At 42.1% G+C, this 27,140-nt stretch overlaps 1 protein-coding gene across 7 annotated transcripts in view; it reads left to right on the forward strand.

Annotated features, from left to right (window-relative positions):
* Positions 1–107: 107 nt before the first annotated feature.
* cpeb3 (cytoplasmic polyadenylation element binding protein 3) overlaps positions 108–27,140 on the forward strand; it is a 41,120-nt gene continuing 14,087 nt past the window's right edge. The window contains exons 1-7 of one of the 7 annotated variants that reach the window (XM_042434371.1): positions 108–183; positions 2,369–3,312; positions 10,432–10,516; positions 18,777–18,833; positions 22,721–22,744; positions 24,411–24,578; positions 26,165–26,254. In XM_042434371.1, coding sequence (XP_042290305.1) covers positions 141–183; positions 2,369–3,312; positions 10,432–10,516; positions 18,777–18,833; positions 22,721–22,744; positions 24,411–24,578; positions 26,165–26,254 — 1,411 coding nt within the window. In that variant the 5' untranslated portion in view covers positions 108–140. Of the gene's footprint in view, positions 184–553; positions 677–888; positions 971–1,997; positions 2,089–2,368; positions 3,313–4,584; positions 4,609–10,431; positions 10,586–18,776; positions 18,834–22,720; positions 22,745–24,410; positions 24,579–26,164; positions 26,255–27,140 lie in introns of those variants that run through there. The other 6 variants (XM_042434368.1, XM_042434369.1, XM_042434373.1 and 3 more) reach the window with 6 other exon arrangements.

Consider the following 27,140-nt stretch of genomic DNA (forward strand, 5'->3'; position numbering starts at 1 on the left):
TCACCGCAAAGGGGCATGGGAACTGTAGTTTCATGAGGTTTCCCTCCCACATATGGTCAGAAATATCAATTTAATATTCTGAATCCACTCACGATACATCTGCAAGGATACACTAAGGCTTTTTTGGAGAGACAATCATCATGAAGATGCACATATGGCTGCAGAACACTTCTTCTAATTGTGGTAAATTCACACCTTCTGTGAAAGTTATTTTTCATTAGGATATCATATCATGCTTTCTTACAAAACTGATGTCAACAACTATCTCTATAACTTAATATTCATTGCTTTGCATGTAGACAATGCGCGTGCGTGAGTGTGAGTGTGTGCATGTGAACTGAAGAGAAAGAGAGAGAAGGAGAGACATGACATGTCGCTGTCAGTCACCACTATTTTTATTACTGCCACAACGAGTTGATTCGTCTTGTAATCTTACGTATTCGTCAGCTCACCGCAGCAGTCAAGAAGGAACATATTTGTTGACCAGCCTCTGCATAGTAAGAAACTACAACTCCCTACAGCCTCCCCGGCATCATCCATGCGCCGCAGTCAATCAGCTGTTGAGGCAACTGCTGACTATCTCGGCACAAGGGTAGCTCGTTTGTCATATCTAAACCCAGACGAGGCAAACAGAAATATCTTTATTTACAGAGTCCCAAAAAGGTGAACGATAAAGGTAATTCAAACTTCACGTTAGGCAGAGAAGCGACCACGCTGTGTGTGTGCATGCTGTTTTGTTCGTTTGTGTGGAGGGGGACACATATGGATTAAAGGGGGATTTCAAGGCAAGACAGCTTCATGAAATGTGTCGGATGCCTCGATCAGCGCGATAAAGAGGTACTGGAAAGGTCAGGTTTTGGCAGTGTGTTCAGGAAAAGGGCCGGTGAGGTGAGCCACTGTGGGCTGCTGATTGTGCTGCTTTGATGACCTTGGAAGCGCAGCTCTTGGAGGAGAAAACACGGATTAACCGGTGGGGTGTGTGCAATGCAGGCTATTGCGATTACCTTGAAAGTCCAACTTGTAACACCACTGCTGAAATGATCCGGCATGTCATCGGGAGTGTTATTTTCAAAGTCTATGGACTGTTATATTGAAAGGCCTCAGTGCTGAATGTTAGCTCTCCTGCAGCCAAGTTCCGACAAACAAGAGTATAGACTTATCAATGTTTATGCCTTTTAATTGAGTATAATTTTAATCTTGGATGATTTGGCACTTTGTCATAGCCTATGGTTGTACCTTGCATGTGCTCCAGGTGAAAGAATATGCTCCATTGATCATGCATTATTGTGGTCTATTTACATTTTACATTGTAACGCTAGTCGCTGAATGTGATAATGTTGTGACTGTGTGGCTTTCTGATCCAAATGAATGCAAAATTGCCGTTATAATATTCGAGCGTGTGCTTGATAATTTGTCTTTTGCAAGGCGTTGTCTCTGAAATGCAAAGTGAAGGATCATTTTGCATGAAAGGTTCAACTTTGAATAGAAGATACTATAAGATATAAGTTATTATATTTGGATAATTACTTCAAATGCAATTTACAGTGGCGCTGCTGCTGTCAGTACCAACCAGTGGCTGTCAATGCGGACCTCGGGCAGAGTCCCTCTTTGCGCTATAATAAAATCCCTGACTAATAATTATGTATCATTCCTGCTGGGACTTATTGTACACTCATGAGTTTGGTGAGTTTGTCTCTATGGAATTATTTTCATTTTTTAAGTCATAAAATATCATAAGATTAGTGCATTTTCTTATCATAAAGGATAGGTCTATAAGAGATCTTTGCGCTATAATAAAGTGTTTCAGGTGCGTCACTTTCTACTGCATTAAAAAGGGCGAAGTGTGCCTCTTTTTTTTTTTTTTTAAGAGTCATTTTCGTTTTCAAAAAGCTCCGTGGTCGTGTGTGTCGAAGTGCTTGGGTCAAGGTAGAACTGTCTTTTAACCTTGTTGAAGGACAGCTGTATTTTCTGACGTATGTAAATGAATATAGGGGAGGTCCTTGGGCAAAAAAACACACACTGAATCAGTTTCACATTGCAGCTCCGGAGTTCCTGCGTGGAAGGAAAAACGAGACGTGGCGAAATCTGGTGAATATCTACAGCCATATGCTCCGTGTAGGCTATAATTTGTGGGATTTATGAATCATTCTGATATAGTCTTGGGAAGCGTGTTTTTCTCCTCTTCTTCTTTTCGGCTAAATGGGTGATCACGCATTCGCTTTGCAGTTGCCTGGTCCCTCTAACATCATATCCTTGTCGGAGTTGTCCCAGTTCATCAGACACTACAGCAGCCCGGCGAGCCCGGTGTATGATCTCCTGAATTGCAACAATAATAATAACTCCTCGTCTCTGTTTCCCCTCGTTGCAGCTCAGCAAACCATGCAGGATGATTTACTGATGGACAAAAACAAAGCCCAGCCTCACCATCAGCAAGATCCGACGCAAGTAGACCCTCCTCCCTCCACCCCGACCCCGTCATCGGAGCCCACTTCTTCTTCATCGGAGTCGGAGAGCCCGTCGACCGGGAGCAACCAAGCGGCTTCAGCGCTGAACAGCAGCAGCAGCAGCAGCAGCAGCAGCAGCAGCAAGGACAAAGTGCCGATGGAGTCGCCGATCCTGCCCGGGTTGAGCTTCCACCACCAGCCGCAGGAGACCGGCGGCTCCCTTTCCTCCCCTTCCTCCTCTTCGTTTGGGAGCACTTGGTCCACGGGAACCACAAACGCCGTGGACGATAGCTTTTTCCAGGGAATACCCTCGGTGAACGGGACGATGCTTTTCCAGAACTTCCCCCACCACGTCAACCCGGTCTTCGGGGGTAATTTCTCCCCGCAGATCGGTCTGGCTCCCCAGTCCCAACAGCATCAACAGCAAGCCCAGCAGCAGCAGCAGCAGCAGCAGCAGCCCCAGCAGAGGAGATCCCCTGTCAGCCCAAGTCAAGGCCCCTTCCCCCAGAGAAACGCTTATCAGACCATCATGAATAACAGCAAGGGGTCGTCATCGTCGTCTTCTGCCTCGTCGTCCGCTTGGAATAATCACCAAAACGCCGCATGGAGCACAGCCTCCAACCCCTGGAGCGGCATGCAGGCAGGCAGGGACCCGCGCAGAGCTGTGGGCGTCGGGGTAGGGGTCGGGGTCGGTGTCGGCGTCGGGGTACCGTCACCCCTGAACCCCATCTCCCCCATGAAAAAGCCCTATACCAGCAATGTTATAGCACCCCCCAAATTCCCAAGACCGGGTCCCCTCACCCCCAAGCCCTGGATGGAGGACAGCGCCTTCAGGACTGACAACAGCAACAACATACTGCCTTTCCAGGTAAATACATTCCTAGTAACAGCAGGCCTAGGCCTAGCTTTATTGCTTCAGCCTGCGCTTAAAAAAATTTACCACTTTGACATGTTGTCAGTCTTACTCTGCTGGCTCATCTCTCAAAACCAAGGACATTTTTTAATGTGTTCTGTACAAATATCAGATAAAAACCAACAATCCCTGAGATAAAAATACAACAAAGTAGGCGAGTCTAGAATAAGGTCACCCTGAAATCATCAGTACCACCGATTCATTATAGGTCCATAAAAATATTACTTATTTATGTCATTGTCGATTGGACAAATTTTTAATTGAGAAACCATTTTATCGCATAAATCACACGATGTCAACATGTTTTCAATATGAGTAGTATGTTTTTCCACACAGTCATACGTTAACAATATGATGAGACCTTCAGAGAAATTCATTTTATATCGATTCGTGTAATTTTTACGAGCATAAATCGCTCCTAAGACCTGCGATACACCGCAGCTTTGACTTCTGTGGCTTTACTTGAATTGACAAATGACCGTCGGGTTTTGCCGGTTGCTGTCAACATTTTTTTTTAAAGCTTGTATGCTGCCGGTGTGTGTTTTTGAGGTCAAATAAATGAGTTAGTCCTTGATATAGGCCATTAATCATCGATCATAGCTTTTTTTACGCATTCACAGATAAACACTCTGAGTCGGTCCTCTTAAAATAGTCGTTGTGCACGGTTTATTGCACTAAATGGTTAATTTTCTTCGCTCTGCCAGCTCACACTCCGTGGGGTTTAAAGGACACATGACGCATTCAGGTGCTCCTCGTAACCTCCTCTATTCTCACTAAGAAGCCCGAAATATGCGCGCTTCATTCATCACCTATCCAATCTAATGGTCAGGAATGGTTTCTTGTTTTCAGTAATTTTATAAGAACACATAACACTAAGTTGTCAAACAGAGTTAGCTGCAGAAAATGTGCCGGGGAAAATCTACATTAGTCATTAAACTTTTTCAATTTATGTGGCCTATTTACTGAAATGTGTTGTCTAAATCTGGGCAGACTACATGGCAAAAAAGACAACAAGTGGACGATAAAAAGTTGATGCTTATTACATGTAAGGATGAAAAAAACTAATATAATTTAGCCTTTCTCTGTCCCTATTTATAACATGTTGGTAGTTCAGTTGCGCTCACCTCGTAATTTCAAGATTTTCGACGGTACATGAAGGCAACATCAATCCTGTCATATTATTGGCTTGGAATGGGATGGTGGGCGGGGTTTAACCTGAGATGGAAACGAGGCTCAGGTCCAACCTGGAAGGTAGATGAAGAGCTTTTTCTTTTACAACTTACAAAAACCAAGTAGCCCCACTTTCCAACACATCCAACTCTGCGTGTAAACTCTTATTGTTGGTTATAGTAAAATATTTAACATAATACAGTGCTGACATTGACATAATGTGTGTGTTTCTGCCAGCATTTGTGAGCTATAATAACATAATACATGTTGACAGAGGAAAGGGCAAGAGTGTCCTGTTAGTTGCTTTAATGAACAATAAGTTATGACAGTTTCAGTAAGACAAAGTAAATGTGCTCCACACTGATAGTTGACAGGGTTATACACAAAATGCTAACCTGCCATTGGGCCACACATTGGTAGAAGTTGTTATCAGTTGTATTTATAATATTCTCATATTTTATATTTGAGTGTATATCTATCTATCTATCTATCTATCTATCTATCTATCTAGACATATATGAATACACATAAATTCAGCTGTGTTCACCCACACTATAATTGACAGCATTGTGTCTGTTTCATTTTCATTTTTTTTTATTGCAGTGGGCTATCTTTCCCTGATTGACATGTCTGATTACAGAGTAACAGTCCCATACTGTATGGCTTTTTTCACATGACCAATCATGTGTTTTCCCCGTGTTTATTTACACTGCTTGAAAAACAAGCCAGCATAAAAAAAAAGGGGAAAAAAAGCCAGCCGAACACTCCCCCCTGAAGTCACTGGCTTACTTAAAAATGAGTACTTGTTCACCCGATCAAAGCAAACTCTCTGGAGAACGGAGTGTGAGCCAAAATGTTAACCTGTTACTGCAGAGAGGACTACATGCGCAGGCGAAACACAGCCCAGCGCAGGGTGAAATTCCAGCTGGCTTGAAACATATAGCCTTTTGAGGAGATAATGATTGTGTGTGTGAGTCAGTCAGGCCTTCCCAGGCATTATTACCAGGTTTCCTCTGCCGAGAGGCTCTATCTCTTTCTCTTGACTTGGACAGCTTACAGCTCGAGTTATCACCAGAAGACAAGGTCAAGGGGCCGCACGTCATGCTGTATAGAGTGGTCTGTTTACTGAAGTGAAACTCAAGCAAATGGCAGAGATGAAGTGCAACACTCGTGTCTACTTTCATGTGGTTAAGTGGTGTCAGATGAAAAACAAGGGTTAAAGTGGCATATTGGTTCACTGGTGTAGCATACATGCTGATACAGTGCTTTATCTAATTATCAAATATCAGCTTCACATGTCATTGCTAGTAATGTGGAGGTTTCTCTCTACAAAATGAAGACTTGTCACACAGAGATACCTTATTAAATTACCATATTAAAGGAGAAAAGCCAACCTGATATAATTAGATAGACCTTGAGGTTAATGGGGATGCCATTTCTTTTGCAGGTATTTTGTCATAAACCAAAGTACTGGACAAATTGAAAATTTTACATGATGGTGACATTTGATTAAAAAAAAGCCAGAGGATAATCAAAGTAATTACAATTAAGTCTGGGGGTGACATGAATGTATGTGCCAAATTTCACAGAAAGTAGTTGGCAAGACATTTCACACAAAACCACTTAACGTCAACCTTCTGGTGGCGTTAGAGGAAAAATCAGCTCACCAAAGTCATTACGATTCATCCTCTGGGCACCATGAATGTCTGTACATAATGTCATGACAATCCATCCAATAGTTGTTAAGATATTTCAGTCTGGACCAAAGTCGTGGACAAAGCAACCGACACTGCCATTTCTAGAGCCATGCTACTAGCATAGCTAAAAAGAATTGTCAAAACTAGCGCAGCAAAAGCTACGATATCCTGAGTTATAGTTAAGCTTAAACCCTACAATTCCCATAATGCAAGCAATAGCATCTTGATTTGACCCAACTCAAGATGACCCTCATGACATCGAGGTTATTTACTCAGACTTTAGAAAATGTCCTCCAGAGCAGCAGAACACATAATACAACTGCTTTCACAGGCTGACTCTCCATGATGAGTAAACTGACCTTATTATGTGTAAATCTGGAACAGTGCCCTCGTGCTATCAGACATATATATACCAAAAAAGATAACCTATACAAGTCTTATTAGAACTAGTAATTATTCTGCACATCTGCAAACACCTTTAGCCATTGAACAGTATCTATTAGACAGAGAAGGTATTTTTTAAAGGGCTGTGATGTGATCCTGGCCGTAGCTCACACCTAGCTGCTTAACAATTACACCCATAATTGGAGAGGAGTTATCACCGGGATGCAAGGTCAGGGTGCCACATGTCAACTGGGCCTGTTTACTGAAGTGAATCGTCAGGCAAATCGCTGAGCCGAGCAGCAGGCGGAGGCACACACCGGTCCCCGCACTGTCATGTGGACAGCTGGTGACAGGTGTACTTGTCGTTCTGTAGATCAGTATTCTTCAGATGCCCCAGATGAAACTCAGGGTGAAATGTTGAGTCCCGTGCGCTCTGATATGTGCTCATACTCGCCTGCCGTTGGCTGCCGCTAAGAGACCGAGGAATGTGTGGAATTCATCTTAACATGTCAGTGTCAGGCTTGAGACACAAAGTCACATGAGCGTCTCGGGAGATACCCTGATTTGAATTGATGGTCGTGGTGATTATTGTGTGGTCCTTTTTTTGTGATCGTAATCACTTCACGGCTTATCAAGAGGTTAGAAGTTATTTCGTAGACTGACAGGCGAGTCTCATTGCTGTCTGATGGTCATGCAAAACAGTAGGAGCTTCCACAAGTTTGAGGGTGAAACCAGTGTCATTTACATCAGGAACTTCATGTGGTTCAGCTGGTTTCTGGTATCATTATTGCTTTGTTTGTCTCCTTAACATGCCATTGTACTTTGCCAAAGTACTTGTGTTCCTCATAGCTTACAGATAACTTAGATTTTAACCTTGTATGAATTTAGATAGGCTACAGTATATATTATGGTTAAGATTGAAGCCACAGCCAACCGCTGGAGGTGACAGGGAGCAGAGGGCACGTTAGATCATGCCGTCTGAACGGGAATGCTCACATTAGTGTTGAAACAATTAAGCAGATGAATCATGCAGTCGATCAACAGAAAATAATTTGCCATCAAGTTTGATAATCATCATTTAAAAGTCATTTATCCAAACAAAAAGGCCAAACATTCAGTTTTTCCAGAACCTCTAAGGATTTGAGAAGTAGGATTTGCTGTGTTTTTAATTTAAGATCTTGACAGTCAGTCAGATAAACATCTGATTGTTAAGATTGTGATGGACATTTTTTTTTACTCCTTTGAGACATATAATTGACTTAACAGTCAATCAGTTCATCGAAAAAATAATCGTCAGTCTAATTGAACAGATAATCAACTTTCCAATCACACCAGTTCTGTATATTTTGGGTGATGATTTAAACAGGCTTTAAATCCACAATTCAGTTAAACAGTAGGGAAGAGTCAATGCAGTATGTTATGTGAATATCAACTGGGATATTTATCTATATATATATTCGCCTGTGTCCCTTGGGCTGTTTTGCTTTGGGCCTTTTCCTATTGATTGATTGATTGAATGATTTTGTGGCTTTGAAGGTCATATTAATTTAACATCAGAAGAATTCACAGCTGCTTGCACTTTATACAGTTTTATAAAGGGGAAAAAAACAATAAATGATAAATTCACCATCTGTCTCTGAATCTGGCAGCACTTAACCTTATGGCGCAGACTTTATTGATTAAATCCAGGTATTTCATCCACATCTTAACCTAGTCTGTTTCTAATAAAGCTCTCCCTCATAAATGAACTCCTGTATCATGTTTATGGGTCAAGAGGAAAGATGAGCTGCAGCATAGGCAACAGTGGAGACAGGAACAATTTCAGCCTGCATTCCACACTCTGGGCATCCTACTGTATGTGATGTTCAGTATTAAAGCAACAGTAAAAATCTGTTTGGGACTTTTGTATATATTATCTCTTTAGGTCATTGGACCACAGTGAGCTCTCCGACCCCCGCCCCACGCTGTGTTCATCCACATGTGTCAGGGAGGAGGGGAGGGGGAGGAAACTAAAAGCTCAGCGTTTTAAGTGTTTACCGTTTGTACCAAGTGGGCAGATTTTTATCTACGTGGCGCTGTCGGGTCCAGAGTGGGGGGAATAACACTTTTGAATGCTCAGCCGAATGGGCAACAATAGCTCTGGTGTGCAAACAACGCGGCCCCGGCTCGGGCAGCGGACACAGGACACAGCTGCCAAGCCTGTAGCCTCCAGCTAGGCGCACTCTCAGGCCTCACCTTTGGCACACATGTCATTCTCATAAATTCATTCACAAAGAGTTGGCTTCTAAGCGTTTCATCAGCAGTGAGGGGTTGGTTTGACCTTGAGGTGTTTGATGTAGTATTGACTTGTCCAGTCCAAGCGGACCAGTCTGCTTCACATGAGTTTGGAGAGGTTTTATAAATCACCAGGTCAAAATACGCAACAAATGACACTCAGCTGTACGTGCTGCAGCCAATGATGAATCCTTTATAGCCACATCAACCAGCTTCACTCTGAGGGCAGTTTCAAAACCAGTTGTATCGGGTAGAACTGGGTCCCTGTCAGATGGACTTTGTGCTTTTTGGGAGCGACAGTCCTCACTCAACCTTGATCAATTATACATTGTTTGAAAGCACAGAGCCTCATGATTTTATTTGTAAACCATTTTAAGATGCCAGCACCAGTATAACAGTTAGTTATATTGTAACAGGAGGGCATACACAATAGAACAGTAAAAGATAGAAAACATAGAATAAAGATTTTAAAAACAGGCAAGAAAAAAATCCTTTTCCCCATGTTTTTGCCGTTGTAAATGTGGTTCACTTGGACAAAATGACTTTTTTAATGGTAAAATTCAAAGAGTTTAGATGAGACCATGATCATGGCTGTAATTAAAAAGATTGAAGAACAGTAACCTTTTTATTTTGGGTATGTCATTTCTGGGCTTTTGCATAAAAAACGGGGAGCTTGTTAAGGGGCTAAGGGAAATACAACAGTAAGTGAATGTACTCTTGAAAAATCCTCTTTGATTGTATTTGAAATTGGTCAAAATGAATGAAACCCTGAGTTGATAGTTTTGAAACTGGGTCTCAGGAACCTCCACAGCGTCACCAGCAAAATGAGGAATACTTCAATAATGACAAGGTAGCCTAACTTCTCCACCTACAGAGTTGACATTTAAGATATTTTCCACTAAATTATATAAATCTAGACAGATGGGGTTCCTCAGGGCAGAAACTTGTCTGTGCTTTAACTGTAGCTATTTGATATGAAAAGGCTTTAAGAGCCTCCGACAAAGATCCATATCTGCTTTTCAATATCAACCGCATTTACCATCATCCCCGGGGCTGACACATACCTTCGACTTTTTCTTTTTTTTTTTTTTACCTGTAATATCTAGTCCCGGCTCCCTAATTTATATTAGTCTAGATTAGCTAAGAATGCATCCCGACCTGTCTTGCTATTTTAAGAAAGCCTGGGAGCTGTTGGTACATGCAAGTTGTTACCAGTGATCTACCCTTGTGCAAGGCTACCAACCAGAGTTTGAGCAGCGAGGCTAAATGTTCAAGTTGGCCTGTTTCTGAAGGTGGTGATTCAGATCCTCTACATACAGTTTCCCCACTCTGCTGGTGATTCAGAAACTACATGTTATTGACCGTTTTGTAATATCCAGAACAATATTTCATGCTACGCACAATATTTACATGCTTTGCCTCATATCTGTCAGCAGCTCTAACTGTAGCTGTCATGATAACATGAAGTATGTCTTTCCCTATGTTTGTTTTGTATATCATGCACTGATGAATCTAATCCGTATCCACTTCCTGTTTTGCTGTGTTGCAGGACCGGAATCGGCCCTTTGATGCTTTTAGCTTGCACTCTTTGGAGAGTTCCTTAATGGATATGATAAGGACTGACCATGACAAAGGTAAACCACACCCTGCCGGTGGCCCACCAATGACTATCGCTGATATTATATGGAGGAATCATTTTGCAGGTTAGGAATATTCATACGTCCATGCTTATTTGGGTTGTTTTTTGCTTCATGGGCATATATCATCTCTGGGTACTTTTTATTTTTTCTTTTGCAATATTTAACAATCTCTTGTTTGCCAATCAATCCAGTATGGATCATCATGTTCTGTTTGAAATTGAAATGAATAATTAACTTTATGAGCCTTACCTGCAAAATCTTGCATATTTTTTGTTTGTGTGTATTTGTATGTGTTAATGTGTGCGTGTGTGTGTGTGTGTGTGTGTGTGTGTGGTGGACCAGATGTGCAACAAGGTGCACTGATGTGGTCTTCCTTTCGAACTGTATTTTCCTTTGCTGTTTCTTCTTCTTTCTGCTGATTGGAATCACTGAGTGAAGAGAGAATGTCACTGTGCTCTTTCTGACTAAATATATTGTGACCATGAATGTTGAGTGACTGCATACATTTTTGTTTTACATGTTTGTTTAGAGTGACAAGTTACTGTTATTTTTCCTCACTGACAGGATTTGTGATCCACATCTGCCAGATCACCACAAAGCAGAATTCAGAGATCATACTTTGACTTTTATTTTGTGTTTTTTGTGTACGCTTGTGTGCGTGTGTGTGTGTGATCATGGGCTTAGACTTGTCATCACTGAATCACAGCCAGAAGATCCAATCAGTGTTTCTAAGAAACCTCAATACACAGATGCAGCTTTTCAAAACAGTAAAATGAAAATGAAATGGCATCACACAGTTTTATGTCTGGAAAAGTATGGCGGACTTATGAAGTCTTTCTTCGTTCTTTTTAAGGCCATTCAATGTATGTCAGGCCTTCTAAGCCAATATTTGTGTAGCAGAGATCACGTGTCTATTGTAAAAACTTTGGATCCCAGATGGGGCCCTGTCAGGTTGGGTGAAAGGTTTTTATGCTCCCCCATCCTCCCATCTTCACAATGGAAAGATTGGTGGGAGGGGTATATAATGAGTAGAGCATGTCGCTTTCTCATGCGTGGAGTCTGTTTTCCCAATCTTGTGCTGAGAGAGCATTGTTATAGCAAAATGGCCATCCTGGCCCGGCCTAACTACACTGGAAAGGTGTTGTAATGTCCTCCAGGGCTTCCCTCGCGATTGTTTATCAATGCAAAACAGAGACAGTGGAGATCACAAGCAAAGACAGGGAGGTTGGTACATGGACACGGCTGTGAATTCCTGCATCTATATTTGCTTGTTTACCTCTCTCGTTGTCATGTAGACGGCACGGGGCTGCTGTAAGCTACGGTGCCAACCGCAGAGCAGCTCCACCCTGCTAGCATACCTACTCACCGTCTGAGAAGGGCCATATGCCTCGATCCTCCGTCTGCTGTGTAATCAACAGCAAAAGGCTTAGTTCTTGATGTCTCAAAATCCACTCTGCTAGCCCTCGTGCTGTGCAAAAATGCTTCAGCAGCCTCAGTTAGCTAAATCGAGTCGATATGTTCCAAAGTTACATCCTGTTTAGAGCGAAAATTTGGCTCCTATTTCTTGCAGTGTAGTCGTGTTCTGAGAGAGTAGCTTCAGGAACTGTTACAGCAACTAAGATGTACATAATGGCACATAAGTATTGTATCAAGACAGATTTGAAAAAGAAAAAATGGAACCTGTCTTTTAAGCTATCCCCTTTATTATTGGGTGCTAACTTGAGGAATCACTAATATAGGTCAGTATTTCTCAACTGAAGCCTACTTAAAAGAGATTAGACGATTAGATGAGAAAACACAACTCATATTTTTAAATCTGCAGTAACTTGTCTCCTAAGCCAGCAACTGTCGTAAGTCTGGCATCCCTACTTTGAGGATACAACCCGCCAGCTGAGAACCACCAGTCAAAGCTAATTAACCCAGTAGGCCCAGTTTTTGCATTCGCAACTGAATGGGTCCCACCCACATCCATCCCATCACAGACATTTCTCGCATACTTCTCATTGTGACTGGAATAGTTGTTTTTCCTTGAGTGTTTTATGGGTTCCTCTATATGTGTGTGTGTGTGTGTGAGAGTGGGTTTTAAAGAAAGAGAAGCACTTGTACTGTGATGCGAATGAGAATCGGTGGGTATTCTAAAGAGACTGTGAGGTGACCCCGCCCACACCACTCTTTCTCCTCGTCAAGGCGGGCGAGGCCATCTCGATTCAACCAGTTTTCTTCCAAAGCACTTATTTGGAGAAGAGTCAGCTTCAAAGGGTGTGTGTGTGTTGTTGTCTGTGAGAGAGACTTTATTCTTTCGATCCTCTCAAACTTTGTAAAAGCTCTTTACTCCTGTGTGTGGGGAACAGGGCCGCAGGGACGTCTGAACAAACGGGCCCTTTCTGCAGCAACGCACACACACATACACACACTGGTCTGCATGTAGTTCCTGAACTGGGTCAGCTGAGCTAGGTGCCCCCACATAAACAACACACACACCAGAGATTCTCCCCTTGGCCTGGAAAAACACCACCAGTTTGACAACAGCCGCCACCAGCGTCACATGCACACACACATACACACACATACACACACACAAGATACACACAACCAAATTGTTTCTGACATGTAAATCAACTGTGACATTCCATGCAAAGCACTCGTACCTCACACACTCTTCCAGGCTGTCGCTCATCCTTGTCTTTGGCAAAGACGACTCTACAGACACGATACTGTTTCTGCAGCATGCAGCCACTCCCAGCGCAAACACAATCTCAATCTTGTCACTTATCACTCGAGATACTCAAAAGCGTTAATGAGTCCTTAAGTCCTCGTGCATGTGTGGATCCCTCCCCACCCACATGGTCTCTCTCTCTCTGAAAACACACACACACACACACACACACACACACACGGTCTCAGCTGGTCTGACTCACATGATCTTACTCATGCGTCAGTTACGGTTTGCATTGTCTCTTTGTGCATGAGAGTGCAGCTTTTACAAGGTTGAACTCCATTAACTTAAGTCCAAATATAAGCAACAAAGGAGAGCTGCAACTTTTGATTAGTCATATACATGCACAGACGCATTCATATACGTATGTACACAGCCTGTTTTATCTGTCCTGTTGTTTGGATCCTGATTCTAATTTATTGATTTATTTGTTTGAGCATAGTTTTATAAGTCTAACCAGGGACGGGGGCTGTAAATTTGCTTCAGCTAGACACCCTATATGCATTCCTTCTGTTGCATTGCTTATCTTTATGTAACAATATTTATCTGTATGGTCCCTGTTAAATAAAGGAAAATATATTTTTTCATAATTACTTTTTCAATTTGTCATTTAGAGGAATATTTGACATTTTGGGGAATACGCTTGTTCTCATCCTTGCTAAGAGTAAGATGAGAAGGTTGATACCACTCATGTATGTCCGTTAAATATGAAGCTACAGCCAGCAGCGGATTAGCTTAGCTTAGCATAAAGGCTGGAATCAGGGGGAAACAGCTTGCCTGGCTCTCTCTAAAGGTAATAAAATCTGGCAAACAATGCTCACTAATTAAAAATGTGTTTGTTCCATCCATACAAAAACCAAAGTGTAAAAACAACAACTCACCTCTTTACAGGGGGGTTATGTGCTGGACTTTTTCTTCGCTGGAACCACCTGCTAGGAAATCAACGGAGCAAAGTTACTGGCCCCATCAAGATATTTCTTTAAAATTCTTGTTGACTATTTTTTTGTGGACTGTAATTGATTAGGTGCAGCTGCTGAGGTGATTTGGTAGTTGGCTGGTAAAACCAACAAATTTTTCTTGACACAGTTTTTTTTAATTGATTTTACAGTCTGTTGTGTTTGGGTGTCAATCTGTCATGTGTTGGTTACAGTCTGTATGAAGCATAATGTTGTTGTGAAAGATAGTAGTTGCCAGTGAATAGAATTGTCAGTAGTTGAGGGAGAGCAAACACTGGTGCTGTTTGTCTATGCGCTTGTTGACAAGAGCATTGGTCAGTGGATAAGAGTTGACACACAGGCTTTTATCAGGAGGAAAACAAGAGTTGCAAGCATAGTCCAGGTCAGATGAGTTACAGTATGATTAGGCAAGGTGCGTCAATTATAGGAAGAGGTGGGTGTATAACTTTCCTTGAAACTGCAAACATAGAGCCCAGCTGTTGCACGATGGTGTAAAGGTCTTCAGTAAGGTTTAAGTTAAGGGTAAAAGTTGAGTTTTTAGTTAAAGATTCAGCGTTGACAAAGAAAAAAACCTTCCTTCCTCTCTCCTAAGTTGGCTCTTAAAAGATCACATTTGTTCGGAAGAGGAAGTCGATGGGGGTTCTTGTCTTTGTTCAGGTTCAGAGATGGGTCACACCGACTTAACCCAAGGTGAAAGGTCAATATTTGAAACGGCTGGACGGTCCAAAGTTTGGCTGACAAGCTGGACTTGACCTCTTAACTTTTTAACCCACGTAGTTGACAACTCCTGAGATGATCTCACCCGCAGAGGGACGCCCCTGTACTTTAAACATCCTGTAATGACTATACAGAGATAAGATAATGTTTTGTTGGTTGTGTTAAAGGTTAAATTGCACCTTGCTTCCAATAAACTACGCTGTCAGAGTGCCATGTTTTGTTATGGTGGAAAATTCATGACTCCTGCAAGCATGACTGAGCTAATCCAGTCCAGGCAACAAAACAAGTCTGGGCTTGTTTTGTCTATTAAAATCATGGTTTGTCCAGATCTCACAAGCCATGAAATACTATTGAAAGCATTACTATCACTGCCAAGTTTGTGCATCAGGCTTTACTGGATTCTGGAAATCCTCTATTATTGTGGGCTATGAAAGGCATTAAATTGTTTTATTATTATTACTTTTATGAAACATTAAATGACTGATTGAAGTTAATGGTTGAAGTAAGTTTTGGCTTTAATTTAGAAATATGCCCCTTGTGTGACCATTTGTGTTTTACACATAGTTCTCTATAGTTTTACATGTTATGGCTTGATAGCTAAAGCAACTTTGGCCCTTTTTTGTAAGTATCTTGTCCAGGGTTGTTGAGTTCAGCTCGAGCTGGTATGAAGGAGAGGAAGTAGGCCATACTGACAAACACAAACACACCAAATAATTATCTCAGCAAGTTTCCTTTCTCAATCATTCCAGTTATCTGTCAGGTGTGTGATAAACACATGACCCTCAGTGGGTACTGTCATCTTTTTGTACCCCTTTTTTGCTAGTGTTGTGTCGGTAATTGAAAGTTTCTTTGCCGATAGTCTGCAAGAGTGCAGCTTTGGGGCACCCTGCTGCTGAGGTGTTTTTTTTTTCACCAGGGCTAACATTTCCACACCTTGCTGTTGGCACACCCACTCTTCTCTCATAACTTTTGCCAGGGCTTTCACCTAGAGCTGTTATTGGGGTTTTCAGTCTGTGCTATAATGCGGACCAGAGGGAGCAAAACATGGCCAAAGCAGTTGAGAAGAGCTCCAGGTGGGGCGCAGCCGGCGGTGATCCGCTGCATGGAATCTACAGAAAATTTAACCACTGAGGAACCTGAAACACAGCATTCATGTTGATACAGCCTGATCCTCTTTTTTTCCCTGTGAACCCTAGGCAGGAACACATGCTGTGCCAAACTTAATGATACTATATCTTTGATGATAGATGGGGTTGTTGTTCATCCAATGACTCAGCAATTACTTCTACAGAGGATGACATTTGTGGCTGTTAAAACTCACTTCCCTGCCCATACTGTAATTACCTATGCTCTCACATTTTTAAAAAATGAGGATGATGGTACCATGAGACTTTTTGTCATTAAGCCTATAAAGCAAATGAGAAAGCATTGTTACCAATACTTTTTATACAGTGAAAGGTTAGCCTACTACTTAACTGGAATCAAATCTCAAATTCAACAGACCAAATTCTCAGTTACTGACAGATGTAGACAAGAGACCTAAAGTTGGTTGCATCTATACTGCTGATGTTGCTTTTAACCTCATTTGACCTCTGGTTTCTTGCAGTTTATTAATCTGACTGCTTTGTTGAAACCTCTCTGATGCCTCGGTACCCCCCCCACACTGAGAACTTTGGAGCACCCCCATTGGGGCACCAAATCTCAAATTGATGGCCACTGGCTATGTCCAGCTAATCCATCCCTTACTCTTTATCCCATTTCTACCAAAGCGGTCACAGCGAGGTCACTGTCCAGTCTGCAGATTGTCAGAAGGGGAGGTGCTGTTGGATCCGTGCCTAAGGAAGTGGATGGCTCTTATCCAGAGTGGCCATGCTGCTGCTCAGCCATCACGGGTAGGTTGAGAATAGCTCAGGCTCTCGGTGAGGAAATGTCACCAAAACAGCAGCAGCAGCAGCAACTCAGGGGCCCCTCAGGTCCTGCCACTCAACTCCTGGGGGAAGCAGATGGCACATGCCCAAAGCTATTTTAAGGCTTCGGGAGGGCAACTGTCCCCCTCTGTCACCCAAAATGACTAATATAGACAGAAAGGCAATCACAGACCACAGTGTTTGTTGCGACTTTTGCCCTCCTATCAGCAAAATCACAGCTTTGATTGTGGATGCAGTACTTTATTGATCCTCTCCTCTTTTTGCTCAACCAAACCCAGTGGTATTGGGTCAAAGTGCATGAGCTGTTATGGAGAACCACCTCTTGAGCTGGAAGGGATGCTCTCTCAAGGACACTTTAGCCAGTGAGACATTTGAGCTTAAACCCTGTAATTTGGTTTGAGGACTAACAAATAGACCACCCACACGTTTACCAATACACATGATTTCATGTAGCTATCCCTTAGGGCTGTTGAACTTGGATGAAAGCCTGGCTTGATGATCAGATGTAAGACTGGTGAGATTGAAAGCAGTAGATGATTGGAGAATTTTCTGGAGAGTTGACAACGCCTCAGTGTCAGGAGACAACACTGGAGGTTCCTGCCGTTGGATGTGTCCAATCTTTGCCAACAAAATGTTCATCTTCACATGGGAATCAGTAACGGCAAAGAGGTTGTTACGCTAGGACACATAACCATGCATATATCACACATATCTATGTGATAATACAAACATGTGTATGGATGTATGGGCTTGTCACACTCCATTTGCCCCGGAGCTCCACGGCTGCCTGGATTTTGACTGGCTGCCCCCTTGTCCTCCCCCTACCTTGCCTCTCAGGTTTTCAACCAGGTCTAACTTCTAGTTCCACTCTTGTTTGCAAGCCAGGAAGAGGCCCCCTCTCTGTCCCACTATCTGCCTTCTGTGGCCAAATTTTGAAACTTTTGACATGTCATCTTGTTTGCACCACACAAACTTGCAACATGCAGCTGGTCTGTCTCTCAAAGTCCATGTTACATATGGGGAAACCTAAACTAGCAGTAAAGCAAGGTATCTGTTGCAGTTAACCCCCATAACCCTTTATCCCCACAGCTGCCCCAGGGTTAATGTTGAAGTGATGGTCTGCACAAGAGGATGGGCAGGCTTACAAAGGCAGCGCCTCATTAAATCCAAAGGTTATTTTCCAAATATCGATTTCAAAGATATCCTAGAGAAAATGTTGCTACACCTGCTGTCTTTCTTTAATGAATCTAGCTCGGCTGCTTGCTTGCTGTGTGTTGAGTAAAAAGCTGGTGTAGGCAGATTTTGACAGAGGGCCCTAATTTTAAGTGGTTAGGGATAAAGGGTGTGCCTCTGTGGGTGCCACTGTAAATGATGTTGACAGTGAGGTGGCAAAATTTTGTCCAGGTAGGCTATTTCTGCCCCAGCTTAGGTGTATTTTTGTTGTTATCAGTTGTACTGGTTGGATGACTGAGATGGACATAACAAGGAAGACTTCCATTTAGACATCCCACACCACCCCTCTCCCCATGAAAGCACTGACAGATGGGCCCTTGTAACATGCAGACATTGTCACCATAGCAGAATGCACGCTCTGTTGAATTCCTAGCCTTATAGCTGCCTTTGTTAGTGTGTGTATGTGTGTGTGTGTGTGTGTGTGTGAGAGAGAGCGTGTGCATATGAGATATGTGCCAACAAAGGAATGCGTGTTTCTACCTCGTTTTTCACATCTGTTTTCTGTGGTCGTCTTTTCTACCATTGTATCACGTTGGGTAAATGTGTTGTTTATTCATGTTAAACATTTCATCATGGCTGGCATTTTCCCATTGCCAGCAGTAGAGTGGGAGATTAAAATGAATGACTGTCAAAAGGGTGGCTTTTATCAGAGATTTCCATGTTTTCCCTCCTTTGTAAAATCTTTTCTTTTTTTTCCCCCACAGGACGTATGGGCATCAACTTTCATCATCCTGGAGCAGACCACATAATGCCATTGAATAGTAAGTCACATTTCATTGTAGTTCCCATCATCTTCTTGGAATTAATCAGAATTGTTTCATTTTTTCAGATAAAAGTGTTACTGCTGCTTTTTGTCTTCTGTGTTTTGAAAAAATAAAGAATGGGAGGTATTTCGTGGCATGTTCCCATGGAAAACATATGCCTTAGCTACAGGGGCCCATGCCAGTATTCACTGGGCACACCTGCCTACCCTTTGCTAAGGCCTGGATTCCCTGACACCATAAACGTAGGACAGACCTCTAAGCACAGTTGAACTGTGAATAGCACTTCCAAAAATACCCCAACATGTAAGACTAGATTCCCCTCAGTGTCCCACCAGCTGGCAGATCACCAACATTGAACGGAGAGAGAAATCAGGTCTTATGCTGCTGCATGGATGCTACACAGTTTTCTATGTGGGGCCTGCCCTTCCAAATGGTCTTTAATTTGTTTTGGATGGGGTCAGGGACATGATTTCCTTAGGTTAACCCTGTCCTCTTCTATTTTTTGGCCATGGCATAGGGATGTTTACCTTCTTTTTGTCCAAACCTCAGTAAAGTATCAGGGATGTCTAGACTGACTTGTGATCAAACCAAATCTGTGAAGCGCTGTGTTGTGTGCCCATGTTGTGCAGGCCTACAGGGTATAGAAAAGGGGAAAGGCAGGATGCCTAACATAGAAAAACTTTCTTGGTGAAGCAGTTTCTTCTGTCACATCTTGACAACGCTAGTGCCCCTTCCTCATTTTGTTCTTTTCATCCTTCATATCCTTGGAGAACATGTCTTGGATTGATGTTAAACTGTTGTGTCATGGGATTACGCTCAGGCAAGCACAGATCTGCCCAGATCTTCCAAGTCTGTCAGAACTGGCTCTCTCCGCTGTAGCCTGTGATGTGTGCAGACAGGGAAGCTTTGGTTTCAACTTAGAAGTGTTTTACTCAGTGTTTCTCCTTCATTTCGTCCCATTAGCTTTGAGGCTTCACGCTGTGAGAACCTGAAGGGCTCTACGTTCTCCGGATGGTGTTAGCACTTGAAGTGAGGAATAAAGGGTGGAGAGGAGTAAGCATAGGTCTACTATCTAGATTCATTGGTGTTGTTCACTTGACAGCTTAGTAGAAGTGTCTGAGGCTTTCTCTTTGCCGTGACTTTGAAGCCAAGCAGAGCAGGAGATATCAAACTCATCATGCCCAGAGGAATCACCCGGCTTCCTTTTTAAACATTTTCTCTCTCCCACACACCACACAGTTAGAGATTGGTACTTACTTTTAACCCCTCACTTTTCTCTTTCCTCTTCTCCCTTGCGGGTTTTATTCTCCCTCAGTGAGGCATCTGACAGTTTCCCAGCACAACGTTTTCTTCATTTTACCCTGGTTGCTAGGTGACTTTGTTTCTGCCAAGGCTAGACGGTGAGAGGGCAAAGCTGCAGAGAGACTGCCCAGGTTTTTTGGATTGGAGCAGATCTTTTTAATGAAAACATAGCAAGGGAGAAGAGGCTCAGAGACAATATATTCCCAGAGAGAAGCCAGAGGGGCAAGTCACACAATAGGACCCTCACAATGCAAAGGCCCATATTGGTTTTTGAAGCGATGAGTCTGCTTTGTGACTGATGAGTTTAGAGGAGCAGGAGGATCTGTTTAGTCTTGTGTTACCCCTCCTGCTGTTTACTGGAATTTACAAAGTCTCATGCCACATTTTGCCTCTACTTTGGTTTGCATTCGCAGCCCAGCGAGATTCAAATTGAGCTCATTTGTGGGAACATTTCAGAGTCTAGGGAAACACTTGAATTCATTCCTGAAACAATATGCGGTGGTGTTAACACACATAACATGAGCTGCATTGAGCGTGTAAATTCATTATTGACTTCTGAAACAGTACTTTAACCAAAAAAATAATTAATTCAATTATAGTTTTTCATGGAGCTTTCAACCATATCTCAGTCTTCCTCAGCTTGTGGAGATAGCTCAGCTGTCATCACATGACCTTAGTATAGAAGTTTGGTTACACAGGTGGTCGTATATTAAGGGAAGACGGTTGAAAGCACCGGAATTGCTACTGTGAATGTGAACCCTGACTAGATAGAAAGAATGAAGCTCATTTTGAACAAAAAATCTTAACTCAAGCTCTACTTCCAAGCTTTTTCTTGGCACTTTCAAACAGATCTCCCAGTCTTCCTCAGCAGATGGAGTTTGCTCAGTTGTAATGGAGATGGCTCAGGTGTCATCATGTGACACAAGTGTGGGCATTTTATCAAGTGGTAACAGGTGTTTGTATATGGGAGGAGGACTGTGAGATGTGCTTGAAAGCTCTGGAAATGGCTACAAAGTAGGCCTTGATGAACTTGAAATAATGTAGCTCATTTTGACAATTTAAATAAAAAAGTAATGTCCTCTTACTAGGTTTTTTGAGAGCTTTCAATTGACTCTACTGGTCTTCTCGGCAGTTGTCATGGAGAAAGCTCAGTTGACATCACATCATCTACACTAAGTATTGAATGTTGGTCACGTTAGAACAGTTGCTCATCCAGTATATGAGGGAGAAGACAGTGAAATGCAGTTGAAAGCTCCAGAAAAAAAACATAGTAGCATAAATTGAAAAGACTAACGCTGGAAGATATCTACTTTAATTGGCTAACTCAAACTACTGAAATCTCATATTCAAAGACTGTTGACTGTCCATATCACTTACATTGAAAGGACATTATGAAAGGATCTCTTAATGGCCAGATGAACAGGAGGAATGATTACAGCAAGTAAAACTTGTTTCAATGTAGGTATGGGCACCTGACTGTTGTTTTAAGGCACACTTGAAAAATTGTGAACCTATCCTTTAACTAACTGGAAATAATTTTAACAAGAACAACAACAAAAAATGTATTCAAGATCAACTTACTGGCTTATTCTAGCTCTTTCAATCAAATGTCCTGGTCTTCCTTAGCAGATATAACTCACCTACAATAAGTATGGAAAATCAGTCACGTGATAACAGTTGGTTGTAAATGGGAGAAGACTGTGTAGTAATTGAAAGCTCTAGAAAAAGTTAGTAAGTTGACCTTGAGTTCAGATTTTTGTTAAAGAGAGCTACACTGTCTCCTTTTAATCAAAAACAAAATCTGTTAGATTTCCTGAGTCTTTCCAGTGAAATGAGCCTTACACATCTGAAGATAAGATAATTTTAGAACTGGCACATGATGACCAACTGATTAGATGTAAGTGAGATTTAGATCTATTCAGCTATGACACCATAGCCTACTCTCCTCTACCCCCCCCCCCCTCCTCTCTGCACATTATCCTTCCCTTTCAAAGCCCCTAGGCTGCCAGCCATCTCCATACCCTCTCCTTATCCTGTGGGAAGTTTCCACTTGCACCTGGCCTGCCATACCTGACCTGAGAGCAACTTTTTAATATTTCACCAAGGCCATGATAATGACTAACCAGCTCTACCTTCAGTCCTGTGTGCACTCTGCTTTATGGCCTCATTTGTGAAAATTCACAGAAGATTAACACGAACTCGAGCCGTTGTGGGTTCATTAAGCTGCGATTACAATCTCCTGCTACGGGGCGTCGCATTATGCTGCTAAATATCTCGGCCATTTCCGTGGCTAAAGCTCACCTATCCCCTTCCCTTCCATGCGGCATCTGCATGCGTCTGTTGCCAAGGCAGGTGCAGCAGGTTTACTGTGGGCTGGTGCCAGGCTGTAATAATCATCCTCCTCCCGTTGCCGAAGCTTAGGTGTGGCCATCTGTGGTTTCACTGTTGCCTTAGAGATGTTCCTGGTTTGGTTTTATTTCCACAAAACCCATGTCTCTGTATCTCTTTCCTACCCTTGTTCCTGCCCCAACCCTCTGTCTCTCCCTCTGTCTCTCTCCTTCCCCCACTGTGCTGACAAGCAGCCCGGAGCTATGGCCGCAGAAGAGGTAACGTGTGGCATTTTCTCTGGGGTTCTGCTTGCCATGCCGGCCATGTCTCTCCGAGGCTGAGGGGGGTCTTAGTGTGGTGTCACTATCTGCTTTTCATCTGTGCTGTGATTTGAATGAAATCATATTAATTTCGACACACTGTTTTACATTGTTCATTTAATCAGGACGGGGAAAGGATTCACCAAATCTGTCAATATGAACTTTGTTTTGCTTGATGGTGAGAGGGAAAAAAATCTGTTCTTCAATTTTATTTTCTCTCTATTCTGAGTCAGTGTTCTACCTGTAATATTTATAATAAGCACAATAATGCAAATTAGGGATGTATTGCCTATGCATCACATTGTAAAAGAAAAATAACAGCTGTTTAACTAAAAACAAAAAAAACCCCAAATCATGTACAATATGTTTTCAGAATTTCTTAATATGGATGCACTTCTTTGCTCCAGGGGCAGCGTGATGCTGCCACCAAATCACAATCAACCTTTTTAGATGTTATGACATGTTTGTTTGGAGTGCTCCCCAAATGAATCTCGAGGGTTCCACTGACTCAGAAGTGATTCATCATCTGAATGGCAAAGATGGGTGCTTCAAATATGGCTCATCTCTGTTTTGATGTGCTTTTTAACTAATCCTGTCTTTCTTCAGCAAGGAGGAACGCCGCTGTGTGACATTAGTAAGGTCACTCAGTTCTATGTTTTAGTCATAGAGGGTTAAAGTTGGTAAAGTGCAGTTAATAATGGACTGAATGAAAACACACTGCAGTGTTCACAAGGGGCTGGCATGAACACACATAGGAAGAAACACCACTTTGAGAGTGCAGTATTCCTTCCTATGTAACAATTAATTTGATTACAGTGTTTTTGAAAAAACAGACACATAGACAGACATATCTGGATAGAACATACATGTTGCATTTGGACAAGCAACACCATAGTCAAGAGACTAGTAGAGACCTCCTTGTGGGAGTTTGTTTAGACATATACAGGAATTGTGTGTCTGACTAGGAAAGAATACCATAATCTTGCATATTACTGGATAATCAACTGTCATTCTCATCATGTGCTGCAGTTCTGCCGACAGGTCAGGAAGGCTGTTATTGTAATGACGATTAGGACAGGGAGTGACCAGCCATTTACCAAGATGACATAATTATATCATGCTTATAATGTGATATGCACTATAAAACCAAAAGTATGTGGACAACTGAATATTACACCTGTATGTGATTGTTTAACATCTCATTCCAAAAATCATGGGAATTAATATCTTTAACCTGGGAATCATTGTATGTGCGTGGGTGTTCACATACTTTTGTAAGTCATGTGGTGTATTTGATTTTTTGTTTTTTAATCTATGGGTTTCTTTTGCATTTATAATCTATTAAATGATATTGAAAGATTTAAAGATATAATCCAGCGCTTGTGGTAGCAGGCTTTACATAACATCCTTACAAAATAAGAATTGGACTGCATGTGTTAAGAGGTTGAAGAAAGGCCCAGATATCCAAACTGCTTCTGCAGCTATAATAGGTTCCAGATGTGATTAATTCAGTCTGTCTCTCATACCCTCCCTCCCTTTTTACTTCACACTCTTTTACCTCTCTGTCTTCCCCTGTTTACCCTGTCTGTCCTCCTGGTATTCCTCTCTTTTCCTCTCGGCCCAGGTCGTTCCTGTCTTTTTCCCTTTGAAGATGGTTTCCTCGACGATGGCCACGGTGACCCCTCCTTAACCCCCGGCCTGAACTCCCCAACCCGCTGTCAGAATGGAGAGAGGATGGAGCGCTACTCCAGGAAGGTCTTTGTCGGAGGCCTTCCCCCTGATATAGATGAAGGTAAATGAAGAATCGTTTTATGTTTATCCAGAGTAGGGTTTTTACTCACCATCAGTCTTTTTCAGCCACGCCCTGCTTGTACTGATACATACTGTACAGAACATGCACATTTGGAAACCTCTCAATGTCTTGTCTTTGGCTGCTTGCCACTAACAGTTACACTCAAGTATGTGAGCCTTGTTTAAAGGCATCTTGACAGTTCTTGTTGAGGATATTCATTTTACACTCAATTTAGATACTGTAAACTTGTATTGCTTAAATATATAACTGGGTTTTGTTGTACAGTACTTTTACAGCAATAAGTATTAATCAAAAAAAAAGTTTTGACAGTTTATCAAATTTAAAGGAATAGTATGACATTTCAGGAAATACTCGTATTTGCTTACTTGCTGACAGTTAGATGAGAAGATTGACACCACTCTCATGTCTGTGCTATGTAGGGCTGCAACGATCAGTCAATTTATCAATTAGTTGATTAACAGGAAAGTAAACGATTAATTGTTTAAGTCAGTTTTCAAGCAAAAATGCCAAATAGTTGATGGTTCCAGGTTCTTAAATGTGAGAATGTGCTGCTTTTCCTTGTCTCAACATTGTAGTAAATAGAATATCTTTTGATTTTAGAGTGTTGGTCAGACAAAACAAGACATCTGATAACATCGCCTTATGATGGGCATTTTTCACAGTTTTCTGATGTTTTATTAGAGTAGGCATTTAACTGCCAGCAGCAGGTTAGCTTAACTTAGCACAAAGACTGGAAACGACCAAGAAGTTGTTCCAGCACATAACCTCCATAAAATCATAACAAGTTGTTTTTACACTTCAGTTTTTGTGCAGATTAAACAAACAAAATGTAACATGTTAATTTGTGGTTATAAGAGGTGCTGTTTGGTGGATTTTGTTACCTGTACTTAGGAAGCTAAGCTAAACATCTGCTAGCATTAGCCTTATATTTACTGTACAGTACAAGAGAGATATTGACCTTCTCATCTCATTCTTGGCAAGAAAGCAAATAAGCACATTTCCCAAAATGTCGAACTAATCAGAGCCAAAGAATCAGTAATTCCTGTTTTTTTGTACCTCAGAGAAATGTCTGTATAGTTTAAAATAGCTAGCAATAAAAATAAACCTCAAAATCTGTGTCTTCTAGGTCTTGAGTGTTTGAGTGTAATGTGTAATGTCTGTGACTACCAGTTATGTCATGGACCTGCAATTGTTTCCACAAACTCTTGAGTTTGCCAAGGAGTTTAACTTTAATATGGAATATTTACTTTCATGTGTCTACACAGTTGAACAAGCGTATGTCGAGTGGATGCACAATACGTGCCCTTAGCTGGTTGAAAAATTAATGAGTTTCCACTGCACGATTCAGCCTAGTGCAGACTGGATGTGCCCAGCCTGTGTTCCTGTTTAATGCAGTGGCTACCTCTGCAGCAGGAACACAGCAAAAAATAGAAACTGTGCCTGTCTCGGCACTGAGTGTGGCTCAGCATGGTGTCCTTCAAATGCATATAACCATGAATGTTATCTTATCACTTTATAAACATGACATTAAGTCTTTTCTTCTCCTCTTTTCTTCATTTTCATAGATGAAATCACCAACAGTTTCCGTCGCTATGGACACCTGGTGGTTGACTGGCCCCACAAAGCTGAGAGCAAATCCTACTTCCCACCTAAAGGTAACAGCAGTTTCTCAGAGCATAATCTAGATTTTCCCATCAGACATCAAAATCTACACCAATAAATATCACCTCAGGTGCTTTTCGCTGTCTTACGTTTTGTAATGGGTCATATTACCAAGAATTCGTGGCTCATGCTGGGTGAGCGTGGAGGGGTCTGTTTATCTGAGCAACCTCCTGTAGTCATCTCACAGAAAGAAACATACCGTATATAATGACTCCATCACAGGGCACCAGGAGTTTTGACCGAAAAATTGTTTGCTTGAATGAGTACCCGAGGAGTGTGAAAGTTTTTCTCTTTTTCTGCACTGCCTCTCAGATGTCACTTTTGGGCAGGTGATCAGAGTAGCACCACCCTCCTCCTGGCCTCTACATCACTCCTGCTGGCCCAGGAGCTGCTGTGTGTCATATTAGGGAAGCTATTAAAGACACTGGAAATAACTGACATTCCATAGGCAGATGGTAATATGCTGCATCTGGAGGACCTGCAGAAATATCTGCCAGTTTCTCCCCCACTCTCTTTTTTCAACATCCCCTTTTTTTTAGCTTGGGAGGATTATTTTGAATAGGCTTGGCTCTACTAATATCCAAAGCCAGCAGGAAAAATGCAGCATCCTTTTAGGGGAATGAATGAGCTTACGGCGGCTGGAGGACGCCGCCATGTAAGGGGAGGAGACATGTGGGACTAGTGATCTGTGTAGAATTCATCTCTCACTCTAATTTAAAAACCCCACTCCATTCTCTTAAAAAAGCTCCAAGGGAAACTGCTAAAATATCCTGTTTATATCACACTCCTCATAATAGCTGGCAAGGGAGCTTGGGACAGATACCTGGTGACAGAGTTCTTAGCACTAATAGCTTCAAGGTTGAGCGCAAGTGCACATCT

This window comes from Thunnus maccoyii, chromosome 14 (genome assembly GCF_910596095.1).
Source record: "Thunnus maccoyii chromosome 14, fThuMac1.1, whole genome shotgun sequence".
Taxonomy (NCBI): Eukaryota; Metazoa; Chordata; class Actinopteri; order Scombriformes; family Scombridae; genus Thunnus; species Thunnus maccoyii.